Source organism: Parambassis ranga, chromosome 17, assembly GCF_900634625.1.
Source record: "Parambassis ranga chromosome 17, fParRan2.1, whole genome shotgun sequence".
Lineage (NCBI taxonomy): Eukaryota > Metazoa > Chordata > Actinopteri > Ambassidae > Parambassis > Parambassis ranga.
In genome coordinates, this window is record NC_041037.1 from 14,255,886 (window position 1) to 14,283,823 (window position 27,938).

A 27,938-nucleotide genomic window follows, 5' to 3' on the forward strand; every position below is an offset into this window, starting at 1 on the left:
CTCCCCCACCCACCCCCCCAACAAAAAGTGTGCACATCCGAATTGGCGAAAACTATTCAAGATCAAGGAAAAGAATAGCTGAGACAAAGGAACTTGCTTTATAAGTGTTGGAGTGTACAACTGCAGTTTAATGTGATGTTCATATAAAAAGTATTCCCTCTCATCATGAATGAACTCTTTTTAAAAAAAGTAGCCAAATCTGGCTAGAGTCAGTTGATAAAAGGGCTACAGCCACGACAGCTGAAAAACAAAAAAGACAAAACGAAACATGAGTTTCCTTGTAGAAAAAATAAAGTTTCTTTCCATCACGACTACAAGGACGTAATAAATCATGTGCAACAATAATTTAGCTTTACCTGACTGGAAATTCAGTCACTTTTCTATTCTTTTACGAACAAACACTCTTGCTAAGCTGCATGAGAGGAATGAAAGATTTCCCAATTTGGACTTGGGAGCAAAACAAAACATTGACAATTATACAAAAAAAAAAAAAAAAAAAAAAAAAGCAGAAGGAATAGGAAAACTGCCAGCACGGCTACAAATGAATACAACCTCAGATGTACAAGCAGCCAACTCAGGTCCAATGTAGGCATTTTTCAAAATGGCTATGACATTGACTATGACTAGCCACGACTTTCCAGTGAATCTGAAGCACTGAAACCACAACAGAGATTCCCACCAACTTGGGACAAAAATGGCTGAAGCACTAAACATTTTCTGAAAGGTCTGCCCAAAAGTCTTCACTAATCTCATGAAAGTAAAAGAAGACACAACAGGATGGCAAAACCACCGACATGTATGGTGAATAAAACATAACAGTAAGATCACTGCCACTGAATCCGTACATTTTAATGCATGACAACGTCCATTTCAGAGGTCTGGTGAAGCTTACAAGCTCGCCCACCCTCTTGCCTCTTAAGGAACCGTCACACCAGTTATGAGTTATGAGATGGTTTGTTTTTGTTTAGAATCTCTTTCTGACCACTACACGTCAAAACACACCAGAAAACAAGTTAACCCAATACAATACACACAGTCCAAGGTTTTACGTCCAAGAAGGTGCTGTTAGAAAAGAGCCTCAGGTCTGTCTCCTGTGTCCGCTTGGTTAAAAGTGTCCGACTCAGTTTTGACCTTTCAGCGAGAGCAATTCATTTGGTGCAGACTGTAAAACAAATTTGAAAATAAAATACACAGATGTTCAGAATGATGGAGCTTCACCTCATCGGTTGGTCTTGAATAAAGAATAAACAGGTGGGAGCAGCTTGCTGTCCGTGTCCATTTCTCTCAAGTCTCTTTCGTCTTAGGTCCTCACACCATGTAGGAGTTCTGGTTCTTCAGCTTCTCCAGCTCTTTGCTCTGCTGTCTCAGAAACAGGATTCTGTAGTTGAAAAAAGGGGGGGGGGGTAATACATGAGCATGTGTATATGTTTGCAGTTGGCCTGCATGCTAACGCATGCATTTAGTCATTGTCTCACCTTTGTTCCCTCAGTGTGGCCTGGATTTCACACACTCTGACCAGGGAGCGAAGGTTTTTCATTTCTGTGCAGATTTCTGACATGTACAAGCTGCCCATGTTGTGAATGTCCTCATGCAACCGAGCAGCCTGCCGGGAATAGAAAACAGAGGGATGATTATCGCCAAGTTGTGACAACAGATTCACAAACCACACAACACTGAATATATTTTAAATTAAAAAGATATAATATATTTTAAATTAAAACCACAGCTTAGCATAAAACTTAACATATGAAAACTCTCATTTGTAGATTGAGCTGCCACAAAGTTGTTGCACTAGAATTCCAAAACACCTCAAAGTCTTTGTTTGTCTTCACTCTGTCTCATGAAGCTGTACCTGTTTTTCAGTGTTCTCTGAAGGCCATCCTTGAATATGTCTGATGAGATTTTCATCAAAGTGAGCTGCCAGGGAGGGCGTGAAGGAGCTGGTGGTGTCGGACTGGGTTTGGCTGGTGCTGCTGGAGGGAACGTGGGGCAACGCAACACCTGATCCAGACACAGTCTCCTGGCTACTAGAGGGAAAATACTAGTTAGCCTCACATAGAGCATACCAAATCCACATGCAGTTATGTCTCTGTGTTTGAATACTGAAGCAGCGGCCAGTTATCAGTGGATTCCGTTCATAATGATTTACTAACATCAGAATCTCATTCTAGTTTGATGACACTTGGGTGAATATCATACCACTTCACTTAATCATGAGATCTGTGTGAGATCTTTACACAAATCTCATGATTAACTTTTTATGTCAGAGGTAGGAGTCCTACCTATACAACCTGTCATTATAAATAGTTTTTAAATTTTGGCACTGATAGCTACCTCCTCTGCAGACTTCTCGGGTCTTCTGGACGTTTTTCAGTAATCTGAGACAAAGGGGTTAATCCTGACTTCCCTGAAGACATGCTACCCTGAAGAGAGAAGAACACATACCAAGAGAGGAGAAAAATGAAAACAGAGGTACTAGGGAGTGGTAGGAAAACACCAAGATAAAACAGCACAAATGAGGGCAGTCATAATACAGTGCTGAGACAGACCAGGGGAGTCATGAGTAAGTACAACTCTGGTCCTCCAAGGTTCCATGGCTCACCCTGTTTTGTGAGGACGGGATGCCCCCGGGGTGCCCACCCAGAAGAGATTTCTGGTTGCTCTGTGGCGTGCCATTCCGTGGCGAGACATATGGCCGCGGTGATGATGCATCTGACGTCAGAGAGACCGGGGACTGACTTGAGTGCTGGGCTAAAACACAGGAAAACAACTTTGGTGGAACAGGGACTCATCAGCTTGTACAGCACATTTGCAGTGGCTGTCTCTGAAGAGAGTTCCTTGTACAGAAAGGAGGAAACCTCATGAGGCAACTTAACAAGGCCATCTGCTATTCTCAAATATTCAACCAACATTATTTTTAGTTTCATGAAGACTAATTTGATATGCAGCACATTTTCTGATATAACATAGAAGAACGCTCATTGGAATACACAGAGCAATGCCTTCCATAATAGCAATAGTCAATCTAAAAACCTCTCCAGCAGTAAACTTGCAGAATTTTATTGACTAAAGGTCATTTAAAAAAATGACTCACGGGCAAAAGGAGGAAAAAACAGGAAATTAGTTTCTGATAGCAGATGGTGAGAAAGAGCAAAGAGGCCATACCTTGGTTGGAGTGCTGAGCAGCTGAGAGCAGAGCAGTGATGTTGAAAGCAGGTCCAGCAGTGAGGAGCTTATGAAGCACAGACCGCAAGGAAGCTTGGGTGACAGCAGCTGCCAAGACTGGAGGGAAGAAAGAAGGAATGTATGTGCACACAAGCACACACACACACACACACAAAAAGGTGAGTGAGCAAGGACGAACAACAAGTGAGTGCACAAACATGTAAAGTTACATCAGAAACCACAGTGGGTGCCAACAGTCCTAACCAGTGGGTTCATGATGTAAAAAGTAATTTTACCAGCTGACAGAAGTTGGAGGTCAAACAACAAGCGACTGTGTCACATTCTCAAAAAACAGCAGCACTTTTATTGTAAAAGACACCCAGGTTAGCACAACCCAGCACAACCTCATCGCCTAACAAGTGCAGGGTTAAGGACAAAAAGACATGTTTAGCTGTGTAAAACAATGGCTATACTACAGAATATAAGTCTTAAAAACTTTTTAGGCTGCAAACAACACACAATGCACCATTCTCTCTTCACCATCAAAACAGTCCATCCTCACCCTCGTTGAGCTTAGCCATGTCCATGCTGCCATTATTCATCTGCAGAGTGGCCTGTAGCGCTGGGAGGAGCTGATGTAGAAGGGCCGGGTCCTGGAGCAGTGCTGGTGATGGTGACTGGACAGATGGAGGCACCTGCCCCGTAGAGGAAGCAGAGGATGAGGACATACTGGAGGGGGTGGAACCTAAAGCGCCTGCAGCAGAAGGGTTCAGAGTCTGAGAAGAAGAGGAAGAGGAGGAATGGCCGCAGTTGGATGCTGTGGACTGGTCCCCTGGTGTGGTCTCTGTGGAGAGCAAGGAAACACAGAATTACAAAACACTATGAAGTATTTTAAGGGCCTGAGCACGAAACGTGCGAGAGCCCTATTGAAACCCCCCCCCCTAAGATTACCTTTTTAGAGGCCTTGACAGGCCCCAAAACTCACCAAACTTGGTGGAAAAATTCATTCCCCCGAAAAAACTGTGCTGACTTTTGAAACGCACATAGAAAAATGGCTCTATAGCGCCCCCTATCGTGTAGCCCCTTTGTTTTAGCTTGGTATGTTGCCATGTCAACAGTCCACTGATGTCATCAAAGGAGACAAGACCAAAAATGCATTCCAAAACTCTTGCAAAAGTGTTACGGTGTGGCGGGGGCATGGCCTCAAAGTTGACCATTTGCCATTACAAAGAAACACTGTATTTTCTGCAGTACCACCAACATACTTCATGCTTCTTACAGTACTGCTATGGACCCGAGTCTGAACAGATATATATGCCAATAGGACGATACCATCACAACGCCATCTACTGGCAGCAGGAAATTTCTGTTGTAAACATGTGTTTGTTGTACGTCTCTGGAAATGAGAGGAGAAGAGAACATAGGAGAGGAGACAGCGATGGCCCCGTGGATCGCAAGGTGTGCGAGGGCCCGCAATGCTGCTTGCAGCTTTAATTTTCTTCATGTTTTCAATCATGCTTACTTGTTGAGGCTTTGTCCTGCAAGGCTTCCTGTCTGTAGTCCATGTCCCTGGGGAAACTGTTCGCTGCCATCTTGACTGCATCTTTCTGTCGTTGTTCCCTAAAGCAAAAACAAAAGGCAAACGGACTTTGTAAAACAAAAGCACAAACATACAGGATGTAGTTCTTCTCTGGACACTGAATAGGATGTTTTGTATGCGAGAGTGCCTTGCCTCTCCAGCAGGTCTTTTGGCTTCTCCCACTGGGAGACCTCAGTTCTACAGTTGTAGTAGTACTTCTTCCCAGAAGAGCTGATGTGTTCTGTCCAGTCATCAGCTGGGTCCTTGTGCAGAGAGAACATAACAGAAGACATAAAAGGTTAAAAAACATTATACATTGGTTGATGTCAAGTAGCTAGTCTGTTTTTGTTTTGTACAATAAGACAATTTGAACAGGCTTTTAATTATTATAAGCGGGAATTATTAATTACCTCCCACATGTTACCTAGCTTATGTAAAAATAAATATACTTGGTTGTTTTTGTAGGACTGCCTCCACACAAACCAAGGACAAGCCTTATCTAATATCAGCAAGAACAGACTGCAAAGCATGATGGTAGATGAGAAACTAACATAGCCCACTTCTCGGTTTCAAAACTTGCAACAATGACCCCGACCACTATATAACTGCATTTGACATAACTCACTCAAGCAATTAAATTCCTATTTAAGCTGTGAGCAGTCAAACTTTTCTCACACATAATTACTAATTTTCTAGGGTCAATATGCACTCTTTGCACACTCACACACACTCTCTCACATTCACATTGTAGGAAATGCAGTTTCAGACAAGCCAATATAAAAAAAATACTTTAGATGGCTATAGTGTGTATTAGAGAATGAGTCAGTTCGTAAAGATCAACATACTATTTAACTTTATTATCAGACAATTTTGGGAAGCTATCCTGCAGTATCATGTATTAGCAACAAAGCATCTAAGTCCATCTTCATACTAGCAAACATCCCTCACTTTACAGTCTCAATAATGGAGAAAGCTTTTCAGTCTAGATGAGAGCTGGTGTGTTTTATATTAATGGCCATACTGGCAATTCCAGTAAGGAAACACATGCTTCATCTACAACTGCACTACATTTATTTATGTCCTATATTTTTACTTTGAGGAAGTGTTGTAGTTTTCATGGTAATGGCACAATTATGGTGGAAATAATGCATATAAAAGATGATAAACATAAACTTTGAGTCTTAGTATCAGGTAACTGTGGATAGCATCTTACCCTGTCTGCAGGCTTGCTCTGAGTTGCATGTGAGTCAGCACCATGGTGGGAACTGTTGTTGTGCGAGTTCTCCTGAGGAGAGCCGCTGGTCCCTGCAACAAAGCCATTCATCAAGCAATGAAAACTGCACACCATTCTGCAGAGGACGAAATCCTCAGGGACAGCCACAGCTGTGCAACTGGAAACAAACTCTGTCATGCATGTTATTATTTTAGGGTTTGCATTATTTACATTTGAGCAGTAATGATGTGATCTGAGGCCTGCTCCACAAAGTGCTGTAAGCTAATACTTCAGTCAGGATTTAAAATATAAAACACATAAGGGTTCAATAAAGGTCCATTTGAGTTTATGCAATTTGAATTATTCAATACAGGCTCAAGCAGTCAAGATAACTATATGCGTATGTTCTTAAGTAGCTTAAGAGCTAGGACATGGTTCAAATCAATACATCGTGATTTAGTGTAGTGGTGATGACGGAGACGCAATGCTCGTGGGGCAGAGCATACTCATAGAAATATATAAGGCATTTAAACATTTAAAAAAGGTAACAAAGCCGTCATATACAGACAACATGAGACATAATGTAAAGAATCAGCAACAAAGTTAAAATGAACACAAGCCTATCGACTAAAACACTTATGAATAGAGGCCGTGTTGAGATTTGTTGCAACCTAAACCAGCAGCATGAGCATGAATGGATTCCACAGGCAGCCTTAAATATAATTACACCTATATTCATGGTGTCTGTAATTGCTAAAGTAAGTACTGCCTCAGACCATGTAAGTCTACCCTGTATAAGCCAAAATGAGCCTGCAGCTTATCTCAACATACTGCAGGACCAAGCTTCTGTTTTAACAAACTGTCAATATAAAAACAATACTCCATGCATTATACCAAGCCTTACCATTTTTTCCTCTAACAATGTGAGACATTTTATTCTTTCCATGTCCTGTGCTGTCCCCATGTCTGCTAACAGGACTTTCATCTGAACGTCGCAGCATTTTGTAAGGGGGCGTGGGATCCGATGAGCCATCGCGCACCTTGTCATAGCGCTGAAGGCTGCTGGACTGGCTTTTTGGCTGAGATTTATGGGTCTGGAAAGGAAAATACACAGGAGAAAGAGTTGTTGTGGTCACTCTTAATAAGATGTCCATGTACTCCTGAAGCAGGAGATGTTTAGATTTCAACTGGATAAGGTCATAATATTTTGCTACTGGAAAGAAGGCATGCCCTGGTATTTGACATTTTGGGGGATGCTTTGTTTTTGCTGTAATGTTCTAAAGGTTGGTAATAACAGAGCACTACACTGGTGTGAGCCTAAAGCTAAAATAGCACATGGTGAATGCAAAAGCAAAAATTACATATTTTAAAACAATGACACAAATCATGAGAGGTTTTGTGATGCACCTAGTGTTTAATGTAGAGCAAATCCACTGTGTTTTAAAGTTTAATTATTTTGGCCCTAAAGGGCACCTGACACAAGGCTTAAAATTAAAAATGCGACCGAGAGGATTAACATATATTCAACATGTCAGCGAAGAGTGTATGGTTTTTTAACCACCACACACTTTAGTTAGCTGCGCTATTGGAGCGAAATGACAGATGACAGTTAACAAATTGAAAATTTCATACCGGATAGGATTGTGAATCCCTTCTGTCGTTGCACCTGCGGAGACACAAAAACATATACGTTAGTCAGTTTTGGGTAGGATAGTTTTCTTACCTTTAGGCCACTTTCCGGAGCATATTTTGCTAACTAGTTAGCTACTGTTAGCCAAGTTAGCTTGATTTGCTATTTTAACAGTAGCTGTTAGCGCTACTACAAAGCAACTATTATGTTTGATGTATACTACTATAGCATATAGCTTGTAAATGTACGACTTTTGATTACTATGTTAGCTGGCTAACATGAAATTAACGTTAGTCTGTTAGCTAAAACATATTCGGAGCAAACTAACTGTAGTCAGTCTGTTAGCCTTAGCTGTTACAGCTAACATTTTAATATAAACGTCAAACCTTCCAACCACGAGAAAGGATAAAGCCCGCTAATAAGTCATTAAACGTTAAGGCTTGTTGTTGATTTACCCATCGCTGACTCTTGCTGGTTTCCTTGCATACATCACCATCAAGGCCGTGGTGATGTGTGTATGTGTTTGAGGGGGAACCGTGGCCTCCTGTCTGCCTGCTCTCACAGTTCTCTTTTCTTCAGCTTCCTGATGTCTGCTCTCAAGTCTATTCTGTCGAACATATACCTACAATTCGCGCATTGAGTTCCAGCACTGCATAGCTGGTGGTCTTTATTAAAAACCACCCTCAGTGCATCATCTGGCATGTAGTTACAGTACGCGCTGGACTCGGCCGATGTAGCTCAGCAGAAAGCAGCAGATGTAGGAGGAAACCATGGACCGTAAAAAAAAAAAAAAAGATGGACGTAGCCATCGTGACGTCACCCAATGGTTTGCGAACTCTCGTTTTGAAGCGACGTTTTCTTTAACTTCCTGGTCGCCATCTTGACAGTTTAGAGCCTGAAGTCGCGCCTCTCGTTTCCATATTTGGAGTGAGGGGGCGGAGCTTACTAAGAAGGGGGAGTGCGTACACCCGCCCCCACACTGTCTGGGCTCTGCTGCTATCACACTGTGCTGCCTTTTCCTGATGCATTATGATGCTAAAGGGCTGCTGCTCTGTGAACTCGTTGCCATCCTTAATACAATCAGTTAATAATAAAGACAAAGGATGAAAAGATAGATACTTGTAGAGTTTATTCTTCTTTATGAATGCCTTCTCTGAAAATGCCCTTCTAAATTCACAAGGCACATGTATCAACCAAGATAAGACTGATTTGAACATGGACATTGTACTTATATAAATAAAGTTATGGGCAGAGGGCTGACCTGCTGACAGTTAGTTTAATAAAGAAAATGATAAGAAGCGGGTCTGTCTGTGTTCTCTGGTTTTCTGGCACAAACTTTTGACAATCGCAGATGGTCTCCAGGCTGCCTGACCTCTGGAAGACAAGATGAATGATGCTGGAGGTGCTGCTCTGTGGTCCTCCTTCAGCTGGCACAGCTTCACTCACGTTCCACAGTGAAGATACGTTTCAGAGTTGAGCCACTTTAGGTCAGACATGTTGGCTCACAATCCAACACTGCAGCTTGTCTGAATAGGTACATGTGGCTTTTCCCTTAAGGAACAGTCACAAAATATATGTAGCTTAGCTTTTATAAAACCTCACATTCACATGTTGTTGTTGCAGTTTTAAAGACAAAACTCACCTTAAACTGAGCTCATTGAGCCAGAAAATAGTACAGTAAACCCTCATATGAGTGCTGATCCCAAATTCAGTTAAACCTGTGTGACAATTTCTCTGCAATCACATGTGGAAAGTGAACTGTTAGAAGTCAGCATTATGCTCAGTGCTGTGATTGCCCTATTGATTGCCCGTAGGCTTGATTCGGGTCAGACCGGACACATATCGACTCACTAGCAGACAGTCTCTTTTTACAATCTGCCCAGTTGAACACTACACATCCTCTCACTACAAGTGGACCTTCACATGCGGCTTGTACTCTTTAGATATTGTGCGATGTGAACTCAGCCTAATGGAACAGGCAGTCTCTGGTGAGTGCAACTTCCTAATGTTTTCCTTAGTAATGGTGCTTTCTGCTTAAACTGAGGGAATTACATGAATTGAAAAAAAAAGATTCACTGCAGAATAACTTTATAAGTCTGTATGTATTTATCTTTTCATAAGCCTCAGTACATATAAAAATACATTAGACATTAATTCAGTAATCACATTTGTGCATTTATTCGAAGCTGATCCATATAAAAATGACTAATAAGGTTGTAAAATATTTTTCATAGTTTGTTGCTAGAGTTTAATGGACAAAACTAAAAAATTAAATAAAGACCTATAAACATTTAATAATATTATCAATCTTATAAGACTTTAAATGTGATGTGGCTTTATGGACTGTGGACCAGTGGGCTCAGTAGAAATATATTTTAACAGCAATAGGGGGCAGTAATATCTCAGAAGAGGCAGACTGTACCATGTGAAAAGAACTAATTGATTTCTTTCCTTTTTGTTTTCCTCTCTATCCTCTGCTCTACTGCCCCCACTGCACTCACACAAAAAACAACGAAACTAAAAAAGTTTTTTTCTTCTGAATGTGGATGATGCTGGGCCGAACAGAGCACAGAGGTATGTCCAAGACATGTGTGTGTAAATGACTTTTTTTAATTTGTGGATACAGCTCCTTCAAAAATAAAGCAATTAGCAATACCACAGTGAATCTTTTGATATGGAAGGATTACTAATTAATGTGTTATAAAAATGTTTTTTTATGACATCATTCTCCAGGTGTATGCAGGCTGCTATCATCAGTGATGTCTGGTACAGAGTCTCATACTCACAGAGAGGAGGACTACAGGTTCCTCCACAGCATGTTGATGGAGAAGAAGCTCCACCTGCTCTTTAAGGTGAATGTTTACCTCTATATATAAATATAAATTGTATATATGTGTATGTATTTATCCTATATCTTAAAAGACACATAGTAACAACACCCAGACAAAAATGTGGCTTATTCCCTTTATGACATCACAAGGGGCTGCAAACTCAGCAAACTATGTCTGCATTTATATATCTGTTTCTTTGTTTTAAATAATGGCGTTATATACAAAGAAAGAACAAAGAGAACCTCTGTCATGATACTTCCCCCTCCTGACAGATCCACGAGCGGTTGAAGCGCTTTGAGAAGCGAAGCCCCGTCCCCGTCCAGGAGCACGCAGTGAGTCTGGCCTCAGAAGTAAGTGACTGTCTCCAAACATCTTTTGCAGATAGACGCACTGCTGAGGATGACAGTTTGACAGCAGGAGAAACAGAGAGGAGTTTTTTATGGTTCTAATTGTTTCCTCTTCCATACAGAAGGCTTTTTTCTGTCACACAGAAGCATGAGTGGAACGTGCATTCCTTCCTGTGCGTATTGAATTATGAAATGTTATCCCACAGCTCTGTCACCTCACCTCAGAAAGGCTGTTTTGAAGCAGATATCACTCTGTTTTCAGAGTGCCAGGAGTTAGGTCACCGAGGACAGTGCCGAGCAACGGGCTGCTAAAATCATTTTGTGTGTTGTCTAATGATTCAGGCTGGAGAAAAACCATTGATTTTAGGGGTAAGATGAAGTGACAGAGCATGGCCACCTCAAATTCAACCACGGCACAAACACTCAGCATGGTATCTTATGTACTCTTCATGCCTGTTACCAGTCAGTCATTCCTTCATTCTTATGCAGCTCTCTGGCTTCTTTATTGCATTTTTGATCATCTCTCATCTTCATGTCCTGGACAAGGTGCAAAACAAGGATGTTCTTTTTACCCTTCTCCCTTACTCTGTGATTCCAACTATTCTTCTCTCCAGCCACAACCCGGTGTCCCTTCCATTGTCTTGATCCTTGCAATTACCTGTTCTCCTTTCTCTACTTTTTAACTCTCTTTTATTGTCTCTGTAACCTGCATAATGTAATCTCCATGTTTCCATACAGTCTATCTACCCCTATCCTCTGTCCCACACTCCACTTCATCCCCTATCCTTTCAGTCCCTGTGCTTCAGATTTGGTTCGACAGCCACTCTCCGCCTGGCTTAAATCATCAGGACCTACTGGAAGGGCCAAACCGTGGTTCTGTTTCCCCTCAGAGAGGCTTCTGTTTGCTCACAGTGGAAACTAATGACCTTCATGCATTGTGTCTCTGGAGTGTGCCTCGACATCTTGAAGCAGTAGAAGTCATTACAGTAATAAGCTTGACAAGACGGGCGACTGCACACATTCACTCGCCGCCTCTCCACTAGCTGCTGATGGTCAAGGCTGTCTCTGTTTTTTCACTGTCACCACAGCTGTCGTGTAGCCTTGAACATTCGGGAGGATTTTTTTTCCAACATGGCTAGAGACACAAAACCAAAACAGGACAACAGACTTAAAGAAATGTCCCAATATAGTCAGCAGGGCTATGTGAAAATGTAGGCCCTAAGAAATAATGACAGAGCTGAAGATGTATCACTGCAGATGTGCCTAAGTTGTATTTCAGCTTCCCTTCTTTGCCCATCTCTGTGTTTCCCTGTCTCTCTTAGCTAGTCTAGAACAAACCTCACTCAGGCCATGTTATAAATGTGTAACTTTAATTATATATCATGCCTCACTCTCTATCCTTCTGTGCTTTCAGCTGGCAGAGGAACTGATATACCAAGGCTGGAGAGATGAAGTCAAAGAGCTGGTTGACCTCCTTTCCAAGCCCCACTTTAAGGTGAAAAGTATTTCCTTCCACAGTGTCCACAGTGATAACCAACCAAGTCCTTGGTCCAGTCAATGTCCTAGAAATTCAACTACAGAAACCACCACATTTATGAGAAAAAGTTAAATGGTTAGTTTTGTTCTCGGAAGTAACAGAGAAAACCAATACCCCTGAATATTTGATCAATATGAAGCTATACTCAGCAACCTATTAGTTTAGCTATAAGCATATCAAACAGGAGGCTCCTTCACTTGACATGTTACTCTTTTTGACCTGGTTACACAAACGAGACAAGGCCAATGACCAGGACACTTAACCTCTTAGCAAACTGGTGTGTCGTGAATTGAGCACCTCCATCATATCCTTATAAAGTGTATTCACACTGGAGCTTATGGCAAAATGCATCATTAAGAACTTAATGATTCTGTATAAACATACATCAGATAGTGTTAGATCTGTAGAGCAGCAAGGCAAACGTTGCTATTTGGGCTGCAGTGGTTCAGTGGTAGAGCAGGGTTGTCCTGGAAGGTTGGCGGTTCAATCCCAGCTCCTCCCTAGTCATTGTTGTGTGTCCTTGGGTAAGGCACTTTACACACATTGCCTCCAGTGCACTCACTGGTGTATGAATGTGTATGAATGGTCGCACCTTCAGTCTCCGTCAGTCTCCCTTGTTCCTGGTTGTACGGAGACTGACGGAGACCACTGCCACTGAATGGGGTGTAAATGAAAAACAATCGTGAAGGCAGGTTCAAAAGGCATGGCATGACATGGCATGGCAATGACGAGAACAAACCCCAGGAGTGACGGAGAGACAAACTGGCAGAGAGTGGAGGGAAGACAAAGACTAAATACACAAGACCAGGGAAGACAACGAGGCACAGGTGGCACACATTAGGGCAGGGCAGGTGATCAAACAAGGAGGGAAAACACAGGAAGTAAAACACAAGACAATACACAGGGAGGACAGGACTACCAAAGTAAAACAGGAAACACAAGACAAGACTAGACAACTAAACACAAACCCAGGGAAACAAAACACCAGAACTACAGGAAAATAACAATAACTAAACACAGATTAAACTAAAAACCCAAGACAAGGAAAACAAAACCAAAAATAAACACCAGGTCGTGACAATTTTGCAGCATGTTTAACCCTTCCTTTAGATGAGTTCATCCTGGTAACAGCACTGCATGCACAAACATGACATAAATTTAGTCCCTGGAGGAAAATGTAACTTTGAGTCTGTTGCATATGTTTATTGCTTTGTGCATGTCAGTTATTTAAGCCGTACAAATTACACAGTTTTCCCTGTGAAAGAGAGCACTGAAGCATCCTTCATTGCAATACATACAGGTACTTAATCAATTCACTTGGATAATTTCCTTTGCAACTTTCTGCTCCGGTTCTTCAGTAGGAAACGGTCATAAACAATAAATATAAACCCACTTATGAATAGTGAGGTTACATGTTCTGCTGTTTCTACCCATAGCTGACACTAAAACTGTAATGTGAGAGGTTAATTTCCATGCAGTCATGCTTCAGCTGAGCAACTCTGAAACTGTTCAGGCGACTGAACACACACCCGCTAAAAGGCTTACAGCATTTTGTTTCCTACAATCCACTCTCATATGATTCACACAAAGTGACACGTTAATTCAACTGTAAGTTTTATTTAAATTGATTTCACCTCATCACTCTGCCCACTGAGAGGTGCTGACATCTATTAACCACACTGGCACTGACGCTAATCTACTCCCGGGTCATGTTTATTAGTGTGCACTCATGTAGAGGCCCCTTACTACTCAACTGCATGTTTCCTAATTTCAGATCTGCTGACAGTCATTTTTCAGATGTGCTCACACACACACACACACACAGCATATGGTTTTCCAGTGAGCTGCAGAAGTCGTGGCTTAATGAGGAGCCAAAGCCAGCCGACAACTAACAGGTTTGTTTAAACAGTCCTAATGACCTGTTTGTTCTTGGCCACAGTGCAGGAGCTCACACATACTTATGAGAGACACTGGCTATAATATTCTGTAAATGAATGTTTGTTTTTTTGAAGCCCTGTCTATGAGAGTGGCCAGAAACACATTGCTCACGCGTTGGCAGCTTCTGAGCAGAGCAACTGTTGATGGACAAGGGGATAACAAGTAGACTAACTGACAGATGGATTGGCTGATTGTTAAAATTAAGTTGATGAGCAGATGTTTCCCCGTCTTCTTGTTTTTTTTTTAACTTACAGTAAATCCCTTTTATTTGGAAATGTACTCTGTTCAAGCTCACGGTGAGAGATTAACGTTTATCCTGAATATTGTTTTTTTGCAAACAAAACGGAGGTTTTTGCTGCCAAAGTTAACAGAAAAATGAACTAAAATGAACTGTCGGGGAATTGATAGTGAGTCATGGATCAATTCACAGTCCTACTGCGGGAAAGGAGTGATGTTTGAGCTGAGCCAGGGCACTGAAAGGCAGGAGGTATAGTGTTGGTGATGTGGGGGGTTTCTTTCAGGTGGCCCACAGGCTGGCAGCACCTTCCACACTAAATCAAATATTCAGCATGTTGGCATTGGATGTTTGTGACCGAGTAGAAAGTGCTGCCTTTGGATTCAGACGCTGTATTCGGTGCAGGAAGGAAGGCCAAACTAGTTGGAATTTTTGCAAAGCCTCTCTTTAAAGTCACATTCAATCACTCACTGGGGATGGTTTTCATCTCTTAACTTAAAGATCTTTGCTCTCACCAGTTAGTCTAATGTTTCCTATGGTGACAGTTCTTCTTCTGTATGTCTCCATCTAATCTTAAATGCAATGTTCTGCAGTTATTACACTGACAATTGTTCACAGTGCTGAGTTTGACAGCAGCTTACCAGCCAATATGTATATTTTCATTGTACTCCAGCTGCGTATGTTGGCTTGAAATGCTTTCATAAAATATGTTTATCCCCCTTCAGCACTGTAACATTTTGTTTTAAACTCCTCAGCACCAACAAACAAAGAAACACCTGGTACATAATATTTTTGTGTTGCTATGAAACTTCTGTGGGCATGTAACTGTCACACATGTAAACATCTGCTGGTCAGAGTGGGATACTGTCTGCCTGGAAAAGGACATAGAAGCTTGTTTTGCATGTGAAATCGTGATCAGGTTCAATTGCACCAATGCACCATTCAACCCTTCATCCCTGTCGCGCCCCTGGTAAATCCTCATTGGCGCCTGATTGGTATGAACAATTGTTGTCATGATCTCCTGTAACTCAGCTGCCTCACAGTGTCAACATGGCTCGGGCTAATACCTGGATTCCAGAATTCAAAGTGCCACAATCAAATAGAGATGATAATTCTGACTGTATTTCCTTTACAGAGTCTCCTGAGTGTCCATGATGCCGTGGCTCAAAGAGATTTTGAGCCTTCTCTGCCTCCCATACCCGATGATGTGCTGGATGAGGATGAGGATTCCGTCAAAATAGTCAGTTTGGTCAAAACCAAAGATCCCCTGGTCAGTATCTCTTCATACTATAAGCATTGCTTCTGTTGCTGTTCTAAGTTGTACATAACAGCCAGTTTCTACCGAGTCCTGTCCTCACAGGAAACACACTATCAGACTTTAAGACAACCATGTGACAGGGCAACTGTGCTAAAAACTGTGTAATTTGTCCGGCTTAAATAACTGACATGCACAAAGCAATAAACATACGCAACAGACTCAAAGTTACATTTTCCTCCAGGGACTAAATTTATGTCATGTTGTCAAACAGTGTGACTGTAAAATTCCCAAGTGTATGCCAAGGTGTAGTGAGACGAAAGCCGTGGACAGGGAACATGACAGGAAAGGAAAGGTTCCTGCAGCCGCCTGGATCAGCAGCGCCTCTGGGCTGCAACTCTTCAACCTGGAATTCAGAGTCAATTCTTCCATATTTTTGCTGCCATATATCTGCTGCAATGCATACTGTGTGTGTTTGCACTGCAAAAATATGCCCATTTAAAATCAGACCTGCACATTTTAATGGATTTGGATCCTTTCTTTTCTGTTTCTGATGTAGATCAACTACGCTCAAGGTCTTTAATCATAGCTCATTTTCTTGATGCTACCACATAGACCTGCCTTATTCCACCTTGTTCCAGGCTATTGTCACATATTTCTGGAAATTTCCTGGATCAAGTGAAACTGGACAGAAAACCAGCGAGACTACAAAGAGGACATACCTCTGCCAGTTTTCAAATCCTCTAAATTTGTTACTTTAATGATTAAGAAAAAAGTTCTGGATAAAATGAGGAATGAGGTACACATGCCAGCTTTTTCCTATTCAAGTAGGCCCAGTAGCTTATCAAAAAATGCACAAATGCTCAAAAATGCCCTTAAATGCAAAGTTAAAACATTAAAAAAAAAATCCAGATTCTACATAAAGACTAGACACTTATTTTTTAGCCTATGACCTTACTTTCCAACAAATGGCTATAGCCAAATATTAAAAAACTAAACCTCACTCGTGGGTTAATTCTTTGCTAAACAATAACAACAACAACAACAACAAAACATGATTTCAGGGTAAATATGAGAATCATTTACTTAATGGATATTTTTGCAGTGTGCGTGTGTGTGTGTATGTGCTGAGTTTCCAAAAGGCACTTTGGACCAATAATGGAGAACATACTTTTGTATTGATCCCAAAACTCGATTGGAAGGGGACTGACCTTACTCTGACACGGTCTCTTTGATCGATCCAGCATGTTCCCGTTTTCCAGACAACAGGGTTACACCCGAGCGTTAGCTGATTATAGTCCACTACATAAGATGCTCTTTCCATTGCGATTTACTCCACATCAGTAACATCTGTTGAAAATAATGCTGATTTGGATAACCTTTTCCAGCGCTTGGTGTGTTACATGAATGCAGCCGGCTAAATGGTACCGTCTTGATACAAATAACCTTCAGTGGAATGAAGTGACTCTAAATAAGAAGCTTGTCTGAACTGTAATGAAATCAACATGTTACGTTGGCTCTGTTGTTTGACCTCGGTGCCTCTCTCTGCATCGGTTTTGTGTGTTTTTTGCTTTTTTTGTCCTCGTGCATTCACTCACTAATCACCATCCTCAAGGGAGCAACAATTAAGAAGGATAAATCCACTGGGGCCATTGTTGTGGCGAGAATCATGAAAGGAGGAGCAGCTGATAAAAGCGGTAGGCAACTGTAGTGCTCGTCCTTTTACCTTATTATAGGGTGAAACACCGTGACTGTGCAAGCAAATGTAAATGTTTTACAGAACAGCACATGGTACAGATTTCCATATATATTTCCAACACTTTGAAGGTCTGATCCATGAAGGAGATGAGCTGAAAGAGGTGAATGGAGTCTCACTGGAGCACAGGAAGCCGAAAGAAATCCTTCCTCTCCTGGTTAGTGTCACCTCTCCAACATGTCTCCTTCTTTGTATCTTTCCTGCTCTAAACATGTTTGTATCCTCTTCTTAAAGAATTTACAGATTTTGTTAAGATTTGCATGTTTTGTATTTTGAGCTTTGTATGCACAACCTGTTGGGTGCAATGTTCTTGTTTTAGCATTTGTTGGCCTATTCTAAGACACAAAAAACTTACAACAAGCAACGTCTAATTTGATGGGTGCAGACTGTACGATGACCATTTACTGAATCGTAGGCAATCGCAGGTTACAACGTACATCAAAATGTGAGGAAGAGGAGGTGGACGCGGGGTGACAGGTCGTGTCACACTGTGAGACAGTCGTCCTAAATTTCTGACACTGGTAAAATTTTATCTCAGGCTATCTTTGGTCGTCTCACAGTGCGACGTAAGACCTACGTTTTAGAGCCATGATCAAAGATAGCTCTACGATTCTCTTACGATGGTTGTCTTTCGTCTGCGACAGCCCAAAATTGCACAGTGTAACCCCCGCCATATGGGGGCCAAATATGGCAACCTTGCAGAAGCAGTTTCTCTAAGATGATATTTACCCAACCTCCCTGTTTTTGAAGCCTATCTTTAACCAGTAGTTTTTTTTTGAGGTCATATCCAGCTGCGATTAAAAATGTTAACCACGGGTGACAATGAAACTTGTCCACCAGGTGAAAACAAAACAGCTCAGAGTGTCAGGTGGACTCTAACCTCAGACTCATCAGTGAAAGTACCACCACCCTACCTATTTTCTCAAGCATTTGCGGTTGTATTGGCAATAGGATTAGGGATGTCCCGATCCGATCACATGATCGGAAATCGGGCCGATTACGTGATTTCAGACTCGATCGGAATCGGACATTACCTCCCGATCAGGACTCGGATATATACTTTTTAGGGCTGTCAAAGTTAACGCCTTCTGTGCAGGGTGGCTCTGTGTCTTGTAGTGCAGGGGTATGACAGCTGCTTTTGGTGCGACAGGTCCTGGTTCGAGACCTCGATGTGCTGCGTGTGTGAAATCTCCCAGTGTGGCGGCACACGCACACACAGGCCTGTCGCGATAAACAATAAATCAATTAATTGCACGATAACTTTAAATGGGCTCGATACGTTTTTCGGCCGCGATAAATTACATTTGCACGCTGGTTTGTTTTCCCCTCTCTTTCTCTCTCTCTCTCTCGCTGCCAAAGAGGCTGGATGACAAAAGGCGTCACTCGGTGCATCGTAGCATATAAAGTGTGCAAAGTCCGGCCGTCAGATTTAATATGGCCCGCGGCTTCTGTCTTAAAATGTGTCAAACCAACAGGTAGTTCTTATTTTTTTATAAGAACTATCATTGTGTACCGTTTACGGGATGTTCTGAGCAGACCACGGTCAGCTCGCTGTCTGCGTCGCCACGGTGCGTCACAGTGCTGCAGGGCTTGGACGCTGATTACAGCAACACAGAGAGCTGTGAAGCTGCACAACACTGGTTCAACACTTCCACACAATTCACCACAAGACTAAACATGCTTATGAATACAACGTGCCATCAGAGAGAGTCCGCGTTGTACGAGTGCAGTTCTCTGCCTTCTTACTGGCGGCACTCGCGGCAGCGCCACCTAGTCTAGTTCTCTTGCCCAGTCCTCTTGTGCCAGCTCTGCTATTTTATGTGTTTCTGTCTACATGGTGGCGTTTTTAAAATTTGCTGATGCGCATACACACACGTGCGCACAGGTGAGCCCACTCCCAGCAGCAGGTAGAGTGCGTGTTGTTTGGCTCTGTTGCTCATGACGTGCTAGTTGGTTTGACTTAACTCCATTGACTATGCTCAGATAAGCCATGGTAATAGGCCTACCACTACTCATAATAATAATATTAATATCATTAATAATAACAATAATAATAATAGTGTTGATAATTGGGGGCCTTTCCAGTGTTAAATGTTCTTTAGAAATTAAAGTTTAGTGATCTTTGAAAGGGTGTACTTGCATTATATGTCATTATCATTATGTTAGTTGAACATTGATTTGACAATATTATCGCTTATCCCAATAATTTCTCTTGGCAATTAATCACCCAGCAAAATCTGTTATCATGACAGGCCTACACACACACACACACACACACACAGGTTTTGCCGCAATGAGTGCCTTTATAGAAAGTATCGGATCGGGACTCGGTATCAGCAGATACTCAATATCAAATGACTCAGACTCGGACTCAAGGGCAAAAAAACCTGATCGGGACATCCCTAAATAGGATCATATGTTCCGTCAACGTAAATGTAATGTTGTATGTCGGCCAATACGTCCACGTGTTCCATTAGCATGAACTTGTTGATCATTTTCAGCTGCGTAGTTAAAAATATTTCAACATTTTTTTCTGCAGGCTCATTCTCAAGGGGAAGTTACATTCAAAATCATTCCTGCATCCTCCAAAGAGGAAATGTCAACAAATAAGAAAAAGGTACATTAGCTGTCAACTCCCAGACATTTTAAGATGCTCTGTGTTTTATGACATTAGCATGCCGTGTGTCGGCGTGGTGAAAGCCATCCACATGGTTTCAGTTAAAAGAGATGAAATCTGTGGTGTCTTGTGTGTTTGGTTATATGTTGTGTTTTTGCCAGTGCTGTCACTACCGCAGTTCTATAGAAATTAACTTCAGATCAGACAGTCAAGGATAAGACACAGACTAGCTTCATCACAATTAAGAGTGAAGCTGAATACACCTTATGGAGAACATTTAAAGTTCCACAGGCTTTTGTTTAGAGAGAATTATAGGCCGCACCACCGCCACATACAGGGAGCGCATGTCCAAGCTGGAAAGTGTTACAGCAGTGAGCATTTGCAATGGATTAAGACGAATTATTTTCAGTGATTGTGGTCATTTCTCAAAAATGACACCAACATATGTGAAGAAACACCAGACAAAGACGTGTCCACTGCCAGGATACAGAAGTTCATGAAGTACAGTGGGGGAAAAAAAGAAACATGGCTAAATGAATTAAAAAAAAAAAAAGAATGAGTATTTATTTTCCTTTGTCACCAGTTTGTCTGTTTGAAGGCTAAAAAAATGTGATGCATTTCTTCCTTCAGCTGTTCATGCGGGCTCTGTTTGACTACGATCCCAACGAGGATCCCACCATCCCGTGCAAGGAGGCTGCAGTAGCCTTCAAAAGAGGCGACATACTCCAGATTGTCAGCATGGAAGATGACACCTGGTGGCAGGCCTGTCACCTCGGGGACAGCAAGAGTCGGGCGGGGCTCATCCCCTCACCGAACCTGCATGAGAGGTGATTTTTTTTTACCCTTGCCTGGACATTGTAACTAAATCCTGATTTGCTTCTGCTTTGCTTTGATTGTCTTTCTACAGAAGAGTTGCCCTGCAGAGACCCAAAGCTTTGTTCAAACCCCGACGAGTCAAACCACCAGGTGGGCAGGCCAGCATTGTTCATAAACTCACAGCACCTGAAAAGCATTAAAAAGACTTTCCAGTAAACTTATCAGAGCTGGTTTAGTGCTAAGCTGTGAGGTGAGAGGCCATGTCTGAAGGTCATGGTGAAGGTCGGGGTTACGGGTGATCTCGGCTACCCTCCTCCTGTACTAACTGCTTTGTTTCTCCACATGCTGCACAGATGAGGACAAAGGTACTGTCATTTTGCGTTGACCTTCAGCATAACCGATGCGATGCATGGGTATAGTGCTGATGCTCACGATGTGCTTAGCAATCAATTTGTTATTAATGTAGCTGGATATTATTTCTGAATAAACCTATTATTATAGTTTCTAAGCAAACATTGGGACCTTTGGGTCAGAACATCTGCTAATATTTTGAGTTCTTTCAGAGCAGCTCATGTCATGTCTCTTGTGGTTCTAACTCCTGATTTGCTCATTTCTCTTCCTGTTTTTCCAGTCATTGAGGATGTGGACTATGGTGCTATAACAGGGATCCACGTTGGTGAGATGTTTGACTCTCCCATTCATACCCCACTGATTGAGGAATCATACAAGATACAGCTCAAGACGATTAAACATGACAGCTCACACACACACACACGCACACACAGGAACTTTGTAATAAAAATAGATGCAGAGAAAACAGCAGGATGACCCTGGTTGTATTCGCAGTCCAAAGCGGTTCATTTGATGATGTAGTTTGTGGTTTAGAGATTTAGAGAGAAGGACTAGAACAGAAAATGTGGTTTTTAAGCGTCCCATTTATCCCATCTGTCCTGATCTGGTTGGATTGGACATGATGTGTTTGTGTGTATCTGTGTGAGCAGTGCAGGATGTTCGTGCATTTATGGCTGATTGTAAAAAGTCTGGATAAGGCAAGGCAATTACAGAAGTTGCATTATATCAGTTCAAGAGTCAAGAGTTCAAGAGTCATGTGCATTTAATAATGTGCATTTCCTCTTATCTGAGTCCAGGTTCCACCTGAGGACGCACTCCAGACTCCAGTGTTTCCTCCTCCTCTGGCATCTAAAACCTTACTTATACTTATAGTGCAAGTCCAAATGACTGCTTGTAGATTAATCAAAGAAAGAAACAGAGAGAAAGGGGGGACGATGTGCATTTCTTACACATGTAAGGACAGGCTTGATTTTTATGCTTCTGAACTAGTGACATTTGACTTAATTCAAGAATTACACACCTAAAGGAATAAAAGACAGCGGGTTAAAAGTCATATCAGATCATTTAGTTATAAAGCGCTCAGGTCCAGCTAATGACATGCTGACATAATGTTAGCCTTCTGTCTTATCTCTCCTTTCACCATTACTTCATGCTGGCCAGTCAAGAAGAAATATCTTGTAGTATTTCCAAAAATGTACGGCTGAGTGGTTTCTCTTTTGCTGTGCTTTCATAGTTTGTGTAACCCTTACACATCAGTTTAAATTCCATGTAAACAAATGTTTAAGATCTCTCCTCCACGTTTCTCAGAATGAGGCCTAAAGAGGAAATGGGCAGATATACTTACAAAGTGAAATTAAGGCTGACGTCAAAGAAATCCTGGCACCATCACTTAGTAGCAGTTAACATCATGAAAAAGAACAAGCCTGCCGAGGGAGGCCAGACCACAGTCGCATGGCAGAAGCTGGATGTCAGACAGGATGCCAGCGACGCATGACTGACGGAGTTGTTGTCTCCTGACAGAGATGTGTGTGGTTTAGGATAGAGCTTGACACCACGTCCCATTCCGGTTGTAGCACTTTTTTCTGTTCCTGTGTAAACCAAGGCTTTAAGTGTTTTCACTTTTAATCAAATAATAGAAATGATAGAATATTTGATACATGAATAACTCAAACCTTACACACCAATGCTCAAAACAAAGTCAAATTAAATTCTTGTCATAAGCCTCTGGCAACAGCAAGCATCACAAAGCAGGAAAAGCTACTAGCTGGTGAGCTTTAGCAGCTGGATCCAGATGTTTCCCCTAAGAACTGATGGAGCCTGAAGAAAGAACAAATGAGGACAGACAGTGAAACATTATGTCAAAGTGACCAGAAGCTTGTTCCTTCGATTGAGATTGTCTGCAAACATGATTATCATATTGACTCCTGGGTTGCATGGCCTATTATTTAAAATTCCTGTGTCTTTTTCCCAGCTGGTTCAAGAAGAAGCTTTCGACTTGGGAGAAAAAGCAGCTGGGCCAGAGAAGCAGCTCGGTTCAGGAGGTGGAGTGCTGGAGTCCACAGATCAATATGTCCCCCTACCTACATAGAAGTCATCCCCTACCACCGAGATCCAAACGACAGACACCGCCTGGTCGTCCTGGTCGGTATGTATGAGCTAAAACTGCAAACAGCAAAACAGGCAATAGGTTGCCATCTTGTGTAAATGACAAACTGTAATATTCTTGTATACAGAGTGTTTGACATGGTAGTCAATGTGGTCAGTTATGTTTTGTTTTGTACAGTCCCACTGCTTTTTTGTTTAAACCAAAATTCTGACTGTAGTGATCCATTTCACTTTAAAGGACAGTATGCCTGTAGCCATGGTTGATTAAAAGAAAAAATAATGCATTGATGAAGATTTATGCTCCCACTCTTCAGTGCATGCACAATCCTTTCCCATCAAAACCACGTAAACACTGTCAGAAACCTCCAAGTCAAAAAATATTGTGTTCTCTTAAGTTACCTAGTGGCCCACCCCAGATTTCACTTCCCTGCCAATCCTGCAGGCCTGCTCTATGTATTTTTGAACTATATCTCTCCTTGGGGAATTTTACATTGAGCCGCACCGAAGGTCTTTTTAATGTCATATTACGGATACAACCGTGGGTCATCTGAGACTGAGAGGAACAGCAGAAAGACGAGAGGCAGCGGGACAGAAGCAGGGGGGGACGGCGGTGAGGCGAGAAACACGAAGGACTGGAGAGGTGCAAAAACAATACCAGAGAGAGAAGAGATAAATGATAGATGAATGGAGAGAAAAAGATGAGCGGATTGTGAATAAGATCTTTCAAAATGTCAGCCAAGTGCTCCATCATCAAACTGGAACAGTTAAGACAGCTTGGATTTAGATTTAGACCCCTTTAATTGAGTTGGAGCTCACCCCGACTCTGGATTACGTTTTACTGTCTGCTGTGAAGGCTCTTCATTGACCGGAGGTCATCATTAAGAATATATAGCTTATTGGCAATGAAAGTTATAGACAGGAAAACCAAAACCTGGATCTTTAAACCAGGAGCAGCTGGATTACATTTGACCAGGTTGGAAATATATCCTCTCTATTTGCATTGAATATACACTCTCTGAATGAAACAATAGACCGTTATACCCCAGGAAAGCTGGTGAAAGTCAACTGCCAGCCACTTTAAACTGTACAGATCGTGTAACTCTTGGGGAAAAAAAGGGTCTGAACAAAGTATCCACAGATCCTGGTGATGCTCCTGTCCAGGCCCTTGGAGCAGCTGTGAAACAAATCAGCAGTGTAAGAGTGGAGAGTCCATAAACCTGATATTTTGTAATGTATCGAGCTCATGCAACCCAGTGATGGAAAAGGCAGGTATGTCAGGAATCCTACTTTCAGACAGCGCTCCATTAGAGTCTGATGCAATCTGGGCCTGCAGAACTCTGCACCAGAAGAAAAACCCAGATGCTACACTTTATGTGTGTGTGTGTGTGTGTGTGTGCTCCATCCTGTGCATCCTACTCTATAATGACACTGATACTGTGTGGCTCTGCAGATGTCACTTTTAGATGCGATGCTATGGATTTTCCAGAGGGTATAGGAGCGTTAAAGGTTCGATAAAGCGACGCAGACACAGAGGCTGGTGGGAGAATCATTTCAAATCAGAATGAAATCAGAGCTCTGTCTGTCTGACTTTCTCTCAGTCTACTTCTCTCATGATTATAAAGACAGATGCGTCATTAGATGTTGGGCTTGTCTTGAGGAAAACATTAGTACACACAGTGATATATCGAATGAATACACAGCGTTTTGATCTGTGTCTCCAGGGCCCAGCGGCGTTGGCGTAAATGAACTGAAGAGGAGGCTGCTGATCTCAGACCCCGACCGCTATGCCGTCACTGTGCCGCGTAAGACGGACACCTTCGAGTTTCATAGCTGTCACCATTGACCTTATCCACATTCAGCCCCACTCTCTCCTCTTTCAGACACCACACGTGAGAAGAGGAGGCAGGAAAGTGAAGGAGTGGATTATCACTTTGTACCGGTTCACATGTTTGAAGAGCTCATTCTGAATCATAGGTACAGTTCACTACTCTCCTTTCTCATGAGCATGGTCCAGGATATCCACTGCTGTCTGACAACCATTTTATGCTCACTCACTTTCCTGTGCTGTCTTTTGCTCCTGCTTAGGTTTATAGAATATGGCTGTTATAGAGGACACTACTATGGAACAAGTCTAGACTCTGTAAACAGGGAGATGGCTGAGGGCAAGGTGTGCCTCCTGGATATTCACCCCAGTGTAAGCATCAACAGGGACAACAGGGCAAAGGCTATTTTGCTGTGAATCAACTTCTGCAGAACAACAGACAATATTCAGTTTTTACTTCACCTGGCCAGGTCATGGGAGATATAACTTTGATGTAACAGTTTAAAACCACAACAAACATAAACACAACAAACAGACATAGCTTGCATGCTTTCTACAAACTGTGTCTACTGTTTACATGTGTACAACCAAATCCAGAAAGCTGCAGGTACCCAAACTTACAGATTCTTCATATTTATCTATTATGTATTCACTAATACTTTCATGGATGGGTAAGCCAGTGATGGATCACATATTGCTTGGTTGTGAATGAGCTGTTTGAACCTCTACACATGTGAAGTCCTGAAAATAAAAGGGGGACTGCTGACTCCACACACACTCAGACACAGCATACTCTGTCCTCAGCCCACAGTGGTATGTGATCACTGTCTGAATCTGGGGAAAAGTGAGACATCCTGTGCACATCGATTCCTGTTCCCCGTCTTCCTCTAACCTTTGTTTCTGTCTCCACAGAAAATAAAGCACGTGTACACCTCTGAATTCAAACCTTACGTGGTGTTTGTGAAACCTCCACGCGTCGAGGAGCTACGCCTCACCAGACGGAGAGCTAAATTTGTCTGTGACGATGAGGACACTAACCCAGTCAGGGTTTTTTCAGTGAGATAATACACACACACACTCTGCAGGGCGCATGTGTGAAGGTGCTTGTTCCATGTCTTGTAACATACAGGGCGTTGTGAGGTCAAACATCTTGGCCTTGATACACACCCAACCACCCTGCAGACTTACACGGTCCTAAACTCTCTTACGCATGCATACACACCTTGCCTTACACATGGCTGACCCAGTGGTTTGCATTTAAGAGACGTTTAAGAGACGAGGGTGTTACAAGGCTGCTTGGTGGGTGGCTTCTTGTTCCATAACCGACAGTGAGGGCCCAGAAGATGAAGGGGCGCACGTGTGGGTGTCATAGTATTACAAAAAAACAACTGAATAAATGAAAGGTTCTCATTTTACGTTGATCGGCTGAGTTTGTGTCCATCTCAAAATCTGAGTGTGTACAGTATGCTTGATATGTTTTCAGCTAGATGCTGAGTCACTTTCATTTTGCCCATCTGGCTTCACATTCGCTGTTTGACCCTGGTTGCCGGGTTGCCCTTATTAAATGAACGAGGTCACACACCTGTGCTGGAGCATGGCTTTAGAGATTTGCCCAGTGCCAAGCAGCACAGCCCTCAGAGAGAGCAGGCCTATCTTACAGGGCTGTGATTTAAACTCATAGCACAGCTGCAGTGAAAGGCCTGTGCTCTCAGCATGTAACGATGCGTTACGCCTTGCTCAGGACAGCTGAATGCTCACTGTTCCGGACCCTGTTATGTTACAGTATTTGCAGATCATTGTACAAAAACTCCTTTAGAGTGTTTTAGTCTCTGTATGTTCAGACTTAAGCTATTCTGATCAGCAGTGTTCATCACTTTTTTTTGCATGACAGCAATACAGATTAAACATCAGCATGTCACTGAAACTATGTTCTGTGTTCTCTGGTTGCAGGAGGAGGATTTTGAGGACATGATTGACTTGGCTGAATCCATGTATAGCCAGTATGGTCACCTGTTTGACAAGGTGATTGTAAACGGAGATATTGCCACAGCATTTAGAGAGCTGAGGGCAGACCTCGAGAAGATAGATGAGGCAGAAGTCCACTGGGTTCCTACAGAGTGGATTTGCTCCTCGCCGACAAAAGCAAGGAGAAGCTGCGGCCACTTGACGGGCTGGATTTGAACTTCTATCACTTTTATTTTATTTTTTTTTTAGACACAAACACTGGTCTTCTGCTAATTCGGATGCAAAGCCGTCACACACTACTTGGTTAAAGCAGCAGTAGGCTAGCAAGGTATCTCCAGGTGCTATTTTTGTTAAAGAAATAATAATGGTCTCAGTATTAGTCCACTTGTTAGGTGCTAAAATAAGTTTAGCTGTTGACCCCATTGACAGCAGTCTGCACTGCTGTCTGCTTCTCTAAACTGGGGCACCATCTGCTATAGGTAACTATGATATAACCGCCCTCCTTAATAGCAAATTAAATGTATAACAACTTTAGAATTAAACTTGTAAGCATTACATTTCTTTCATATTTTATGTGTAAACACGGCTTGTGATTGCTAAAAGTTTCCATAGTTGTTCCTCAGTGTGCATCTAATTAGGCAGAATCTCTCTGTGTCTGTCTGTCTGTCCCAGAGCCAGTTTTTGGCATTTGGCTGAAATAACTTCAACTTGCAGGACAAAGTAGGAAAAAAAAAATAAAAAAAGAAGGAAACTCTCCAGAGCTTGTGGCTGAGCG

The 27,938-nt window shown here is 42.2% G+C and overlaps 2 protein-coding genes across 2 annotated transcripts; one reads left to right on the plus strand and one right to left on the minus strand.

Annotated features, from left to right (window-relative positions):
- Positions 1 to 79: 79 nt before the first annotated feature.
- Positions 80 to 8,353, minus strand: LOC114450451 (WW domain-containing adapter protein with coiled-coil-like). The gene is made up of 13 exons (XM_028428581.1): positions 8,043 to 8,353; positions 7,590 to 7,623; positions 6,862 to 7,051; positions 5,958 to 6,049; positions 4,898 to 5,007; positions 4,688 to 4,785; positions 3,728 to 4,009; positions 3,166 to 3,282; positions 2,603 to 2,751; positions 2,335 to 2,423; positions 1,853 to 2,027; positions 1,476 to 1,603; positions 80 to 1,378 (listed from the first exon to the last, which is right to left on the minus strand). Exons 1-13 carry the CDS (start codon positions 8,081 to 8,083, stop codon positions 1,309 to 1,311), a joined length of 1,575 nt encoding a protein of 524 aa, XP_028284382.1. The 5' UTR covers positions 8,084 to 8,353; the 3' UTR covers positions 80 to 1,308.
- A 1,993-nt stretch (positions 8,354 to 10,346) lies between these two features.
- On the plus strand, positions 10,347 to 27,379 carry LOC114450453 (MAGUK p55 subfamily member 7-like). Its single transcript, XM_028428583.1, has 16 exons — positions 10,347 to 10,439; positions 10,691 to 10,768; positions 12,180 to 12,260; positions 15,611 to 15,745; positions 17,346 to 17,427; positions 17,558 to 17,643; positions 20,026 to 20,103; positions 20,734 to 20,930; positions 21,011 to 21,077; positions 21,538 to 21,595; positions 23,243 to 23,416; positions 25,098 to 25,178; positions 25,257 to 25,350; positions 25,462 to 25,570; positions 26,111 to 26,254; positions 27,149 to 27,379. Exons 1-16 carry the CDS (start codon positions 10,347 to 10,349, stop codon positions 27,377 to 27,379), a joined length of 1,788 nt encoding a protein of 595 aa, XP_028284384.1.
- Positions 27,380 to 27,938: the final 559 nt, after the last annotated feature.

Excerpts from the sequence above, each read along its gene's own strand:
- LOC114450453 (XM_028428583.1), top strand. The coding sequence starts at position 10,347 with ATGTCTGGTACAGAGTCTCATACTCACAGAGAGGAGGACTACAGGTTC. Across the intron at positions 17,428-17,557 it reads AGGAGCAGCTGATAAAAGCG|GTCTGATCCATGAAGGAGAT; the intron begins GTAGGCAACTGT and ends AACACTTTGAAG. Across the intron at positions 23,417-25,097 it reads CCGCCTGGTCGTCCTGGTCG|GGCCCAGCGGCGTTGGCGTA; the intron begins GTATGTATGAGC and ends CTGTGTCTCCAG.
- LOC114450451 (XM_028428581.1), bottom strand. The coding sequence starts at position 8,083 with ATGGTGATGTATGCAAGGAAACCAGCAAGAGTCAGCGATGG. Across the intron at positions 4,786-4,897 it reads CCAAAAGACCTGCTGGAGAG|GGAACAACGACAGAAAGATG; the intron begins GCAAGGCACTCT and ends TTTTTGCTTTAG. Across the intron at positions 2,028-2,334 it reads CCGAGAAGTCTGCAGAGGAG|TAGCCAGGAGACTGTGTCTG; the intron begins GTAGCTATCAGT and ends TTTTCCCTCTAG.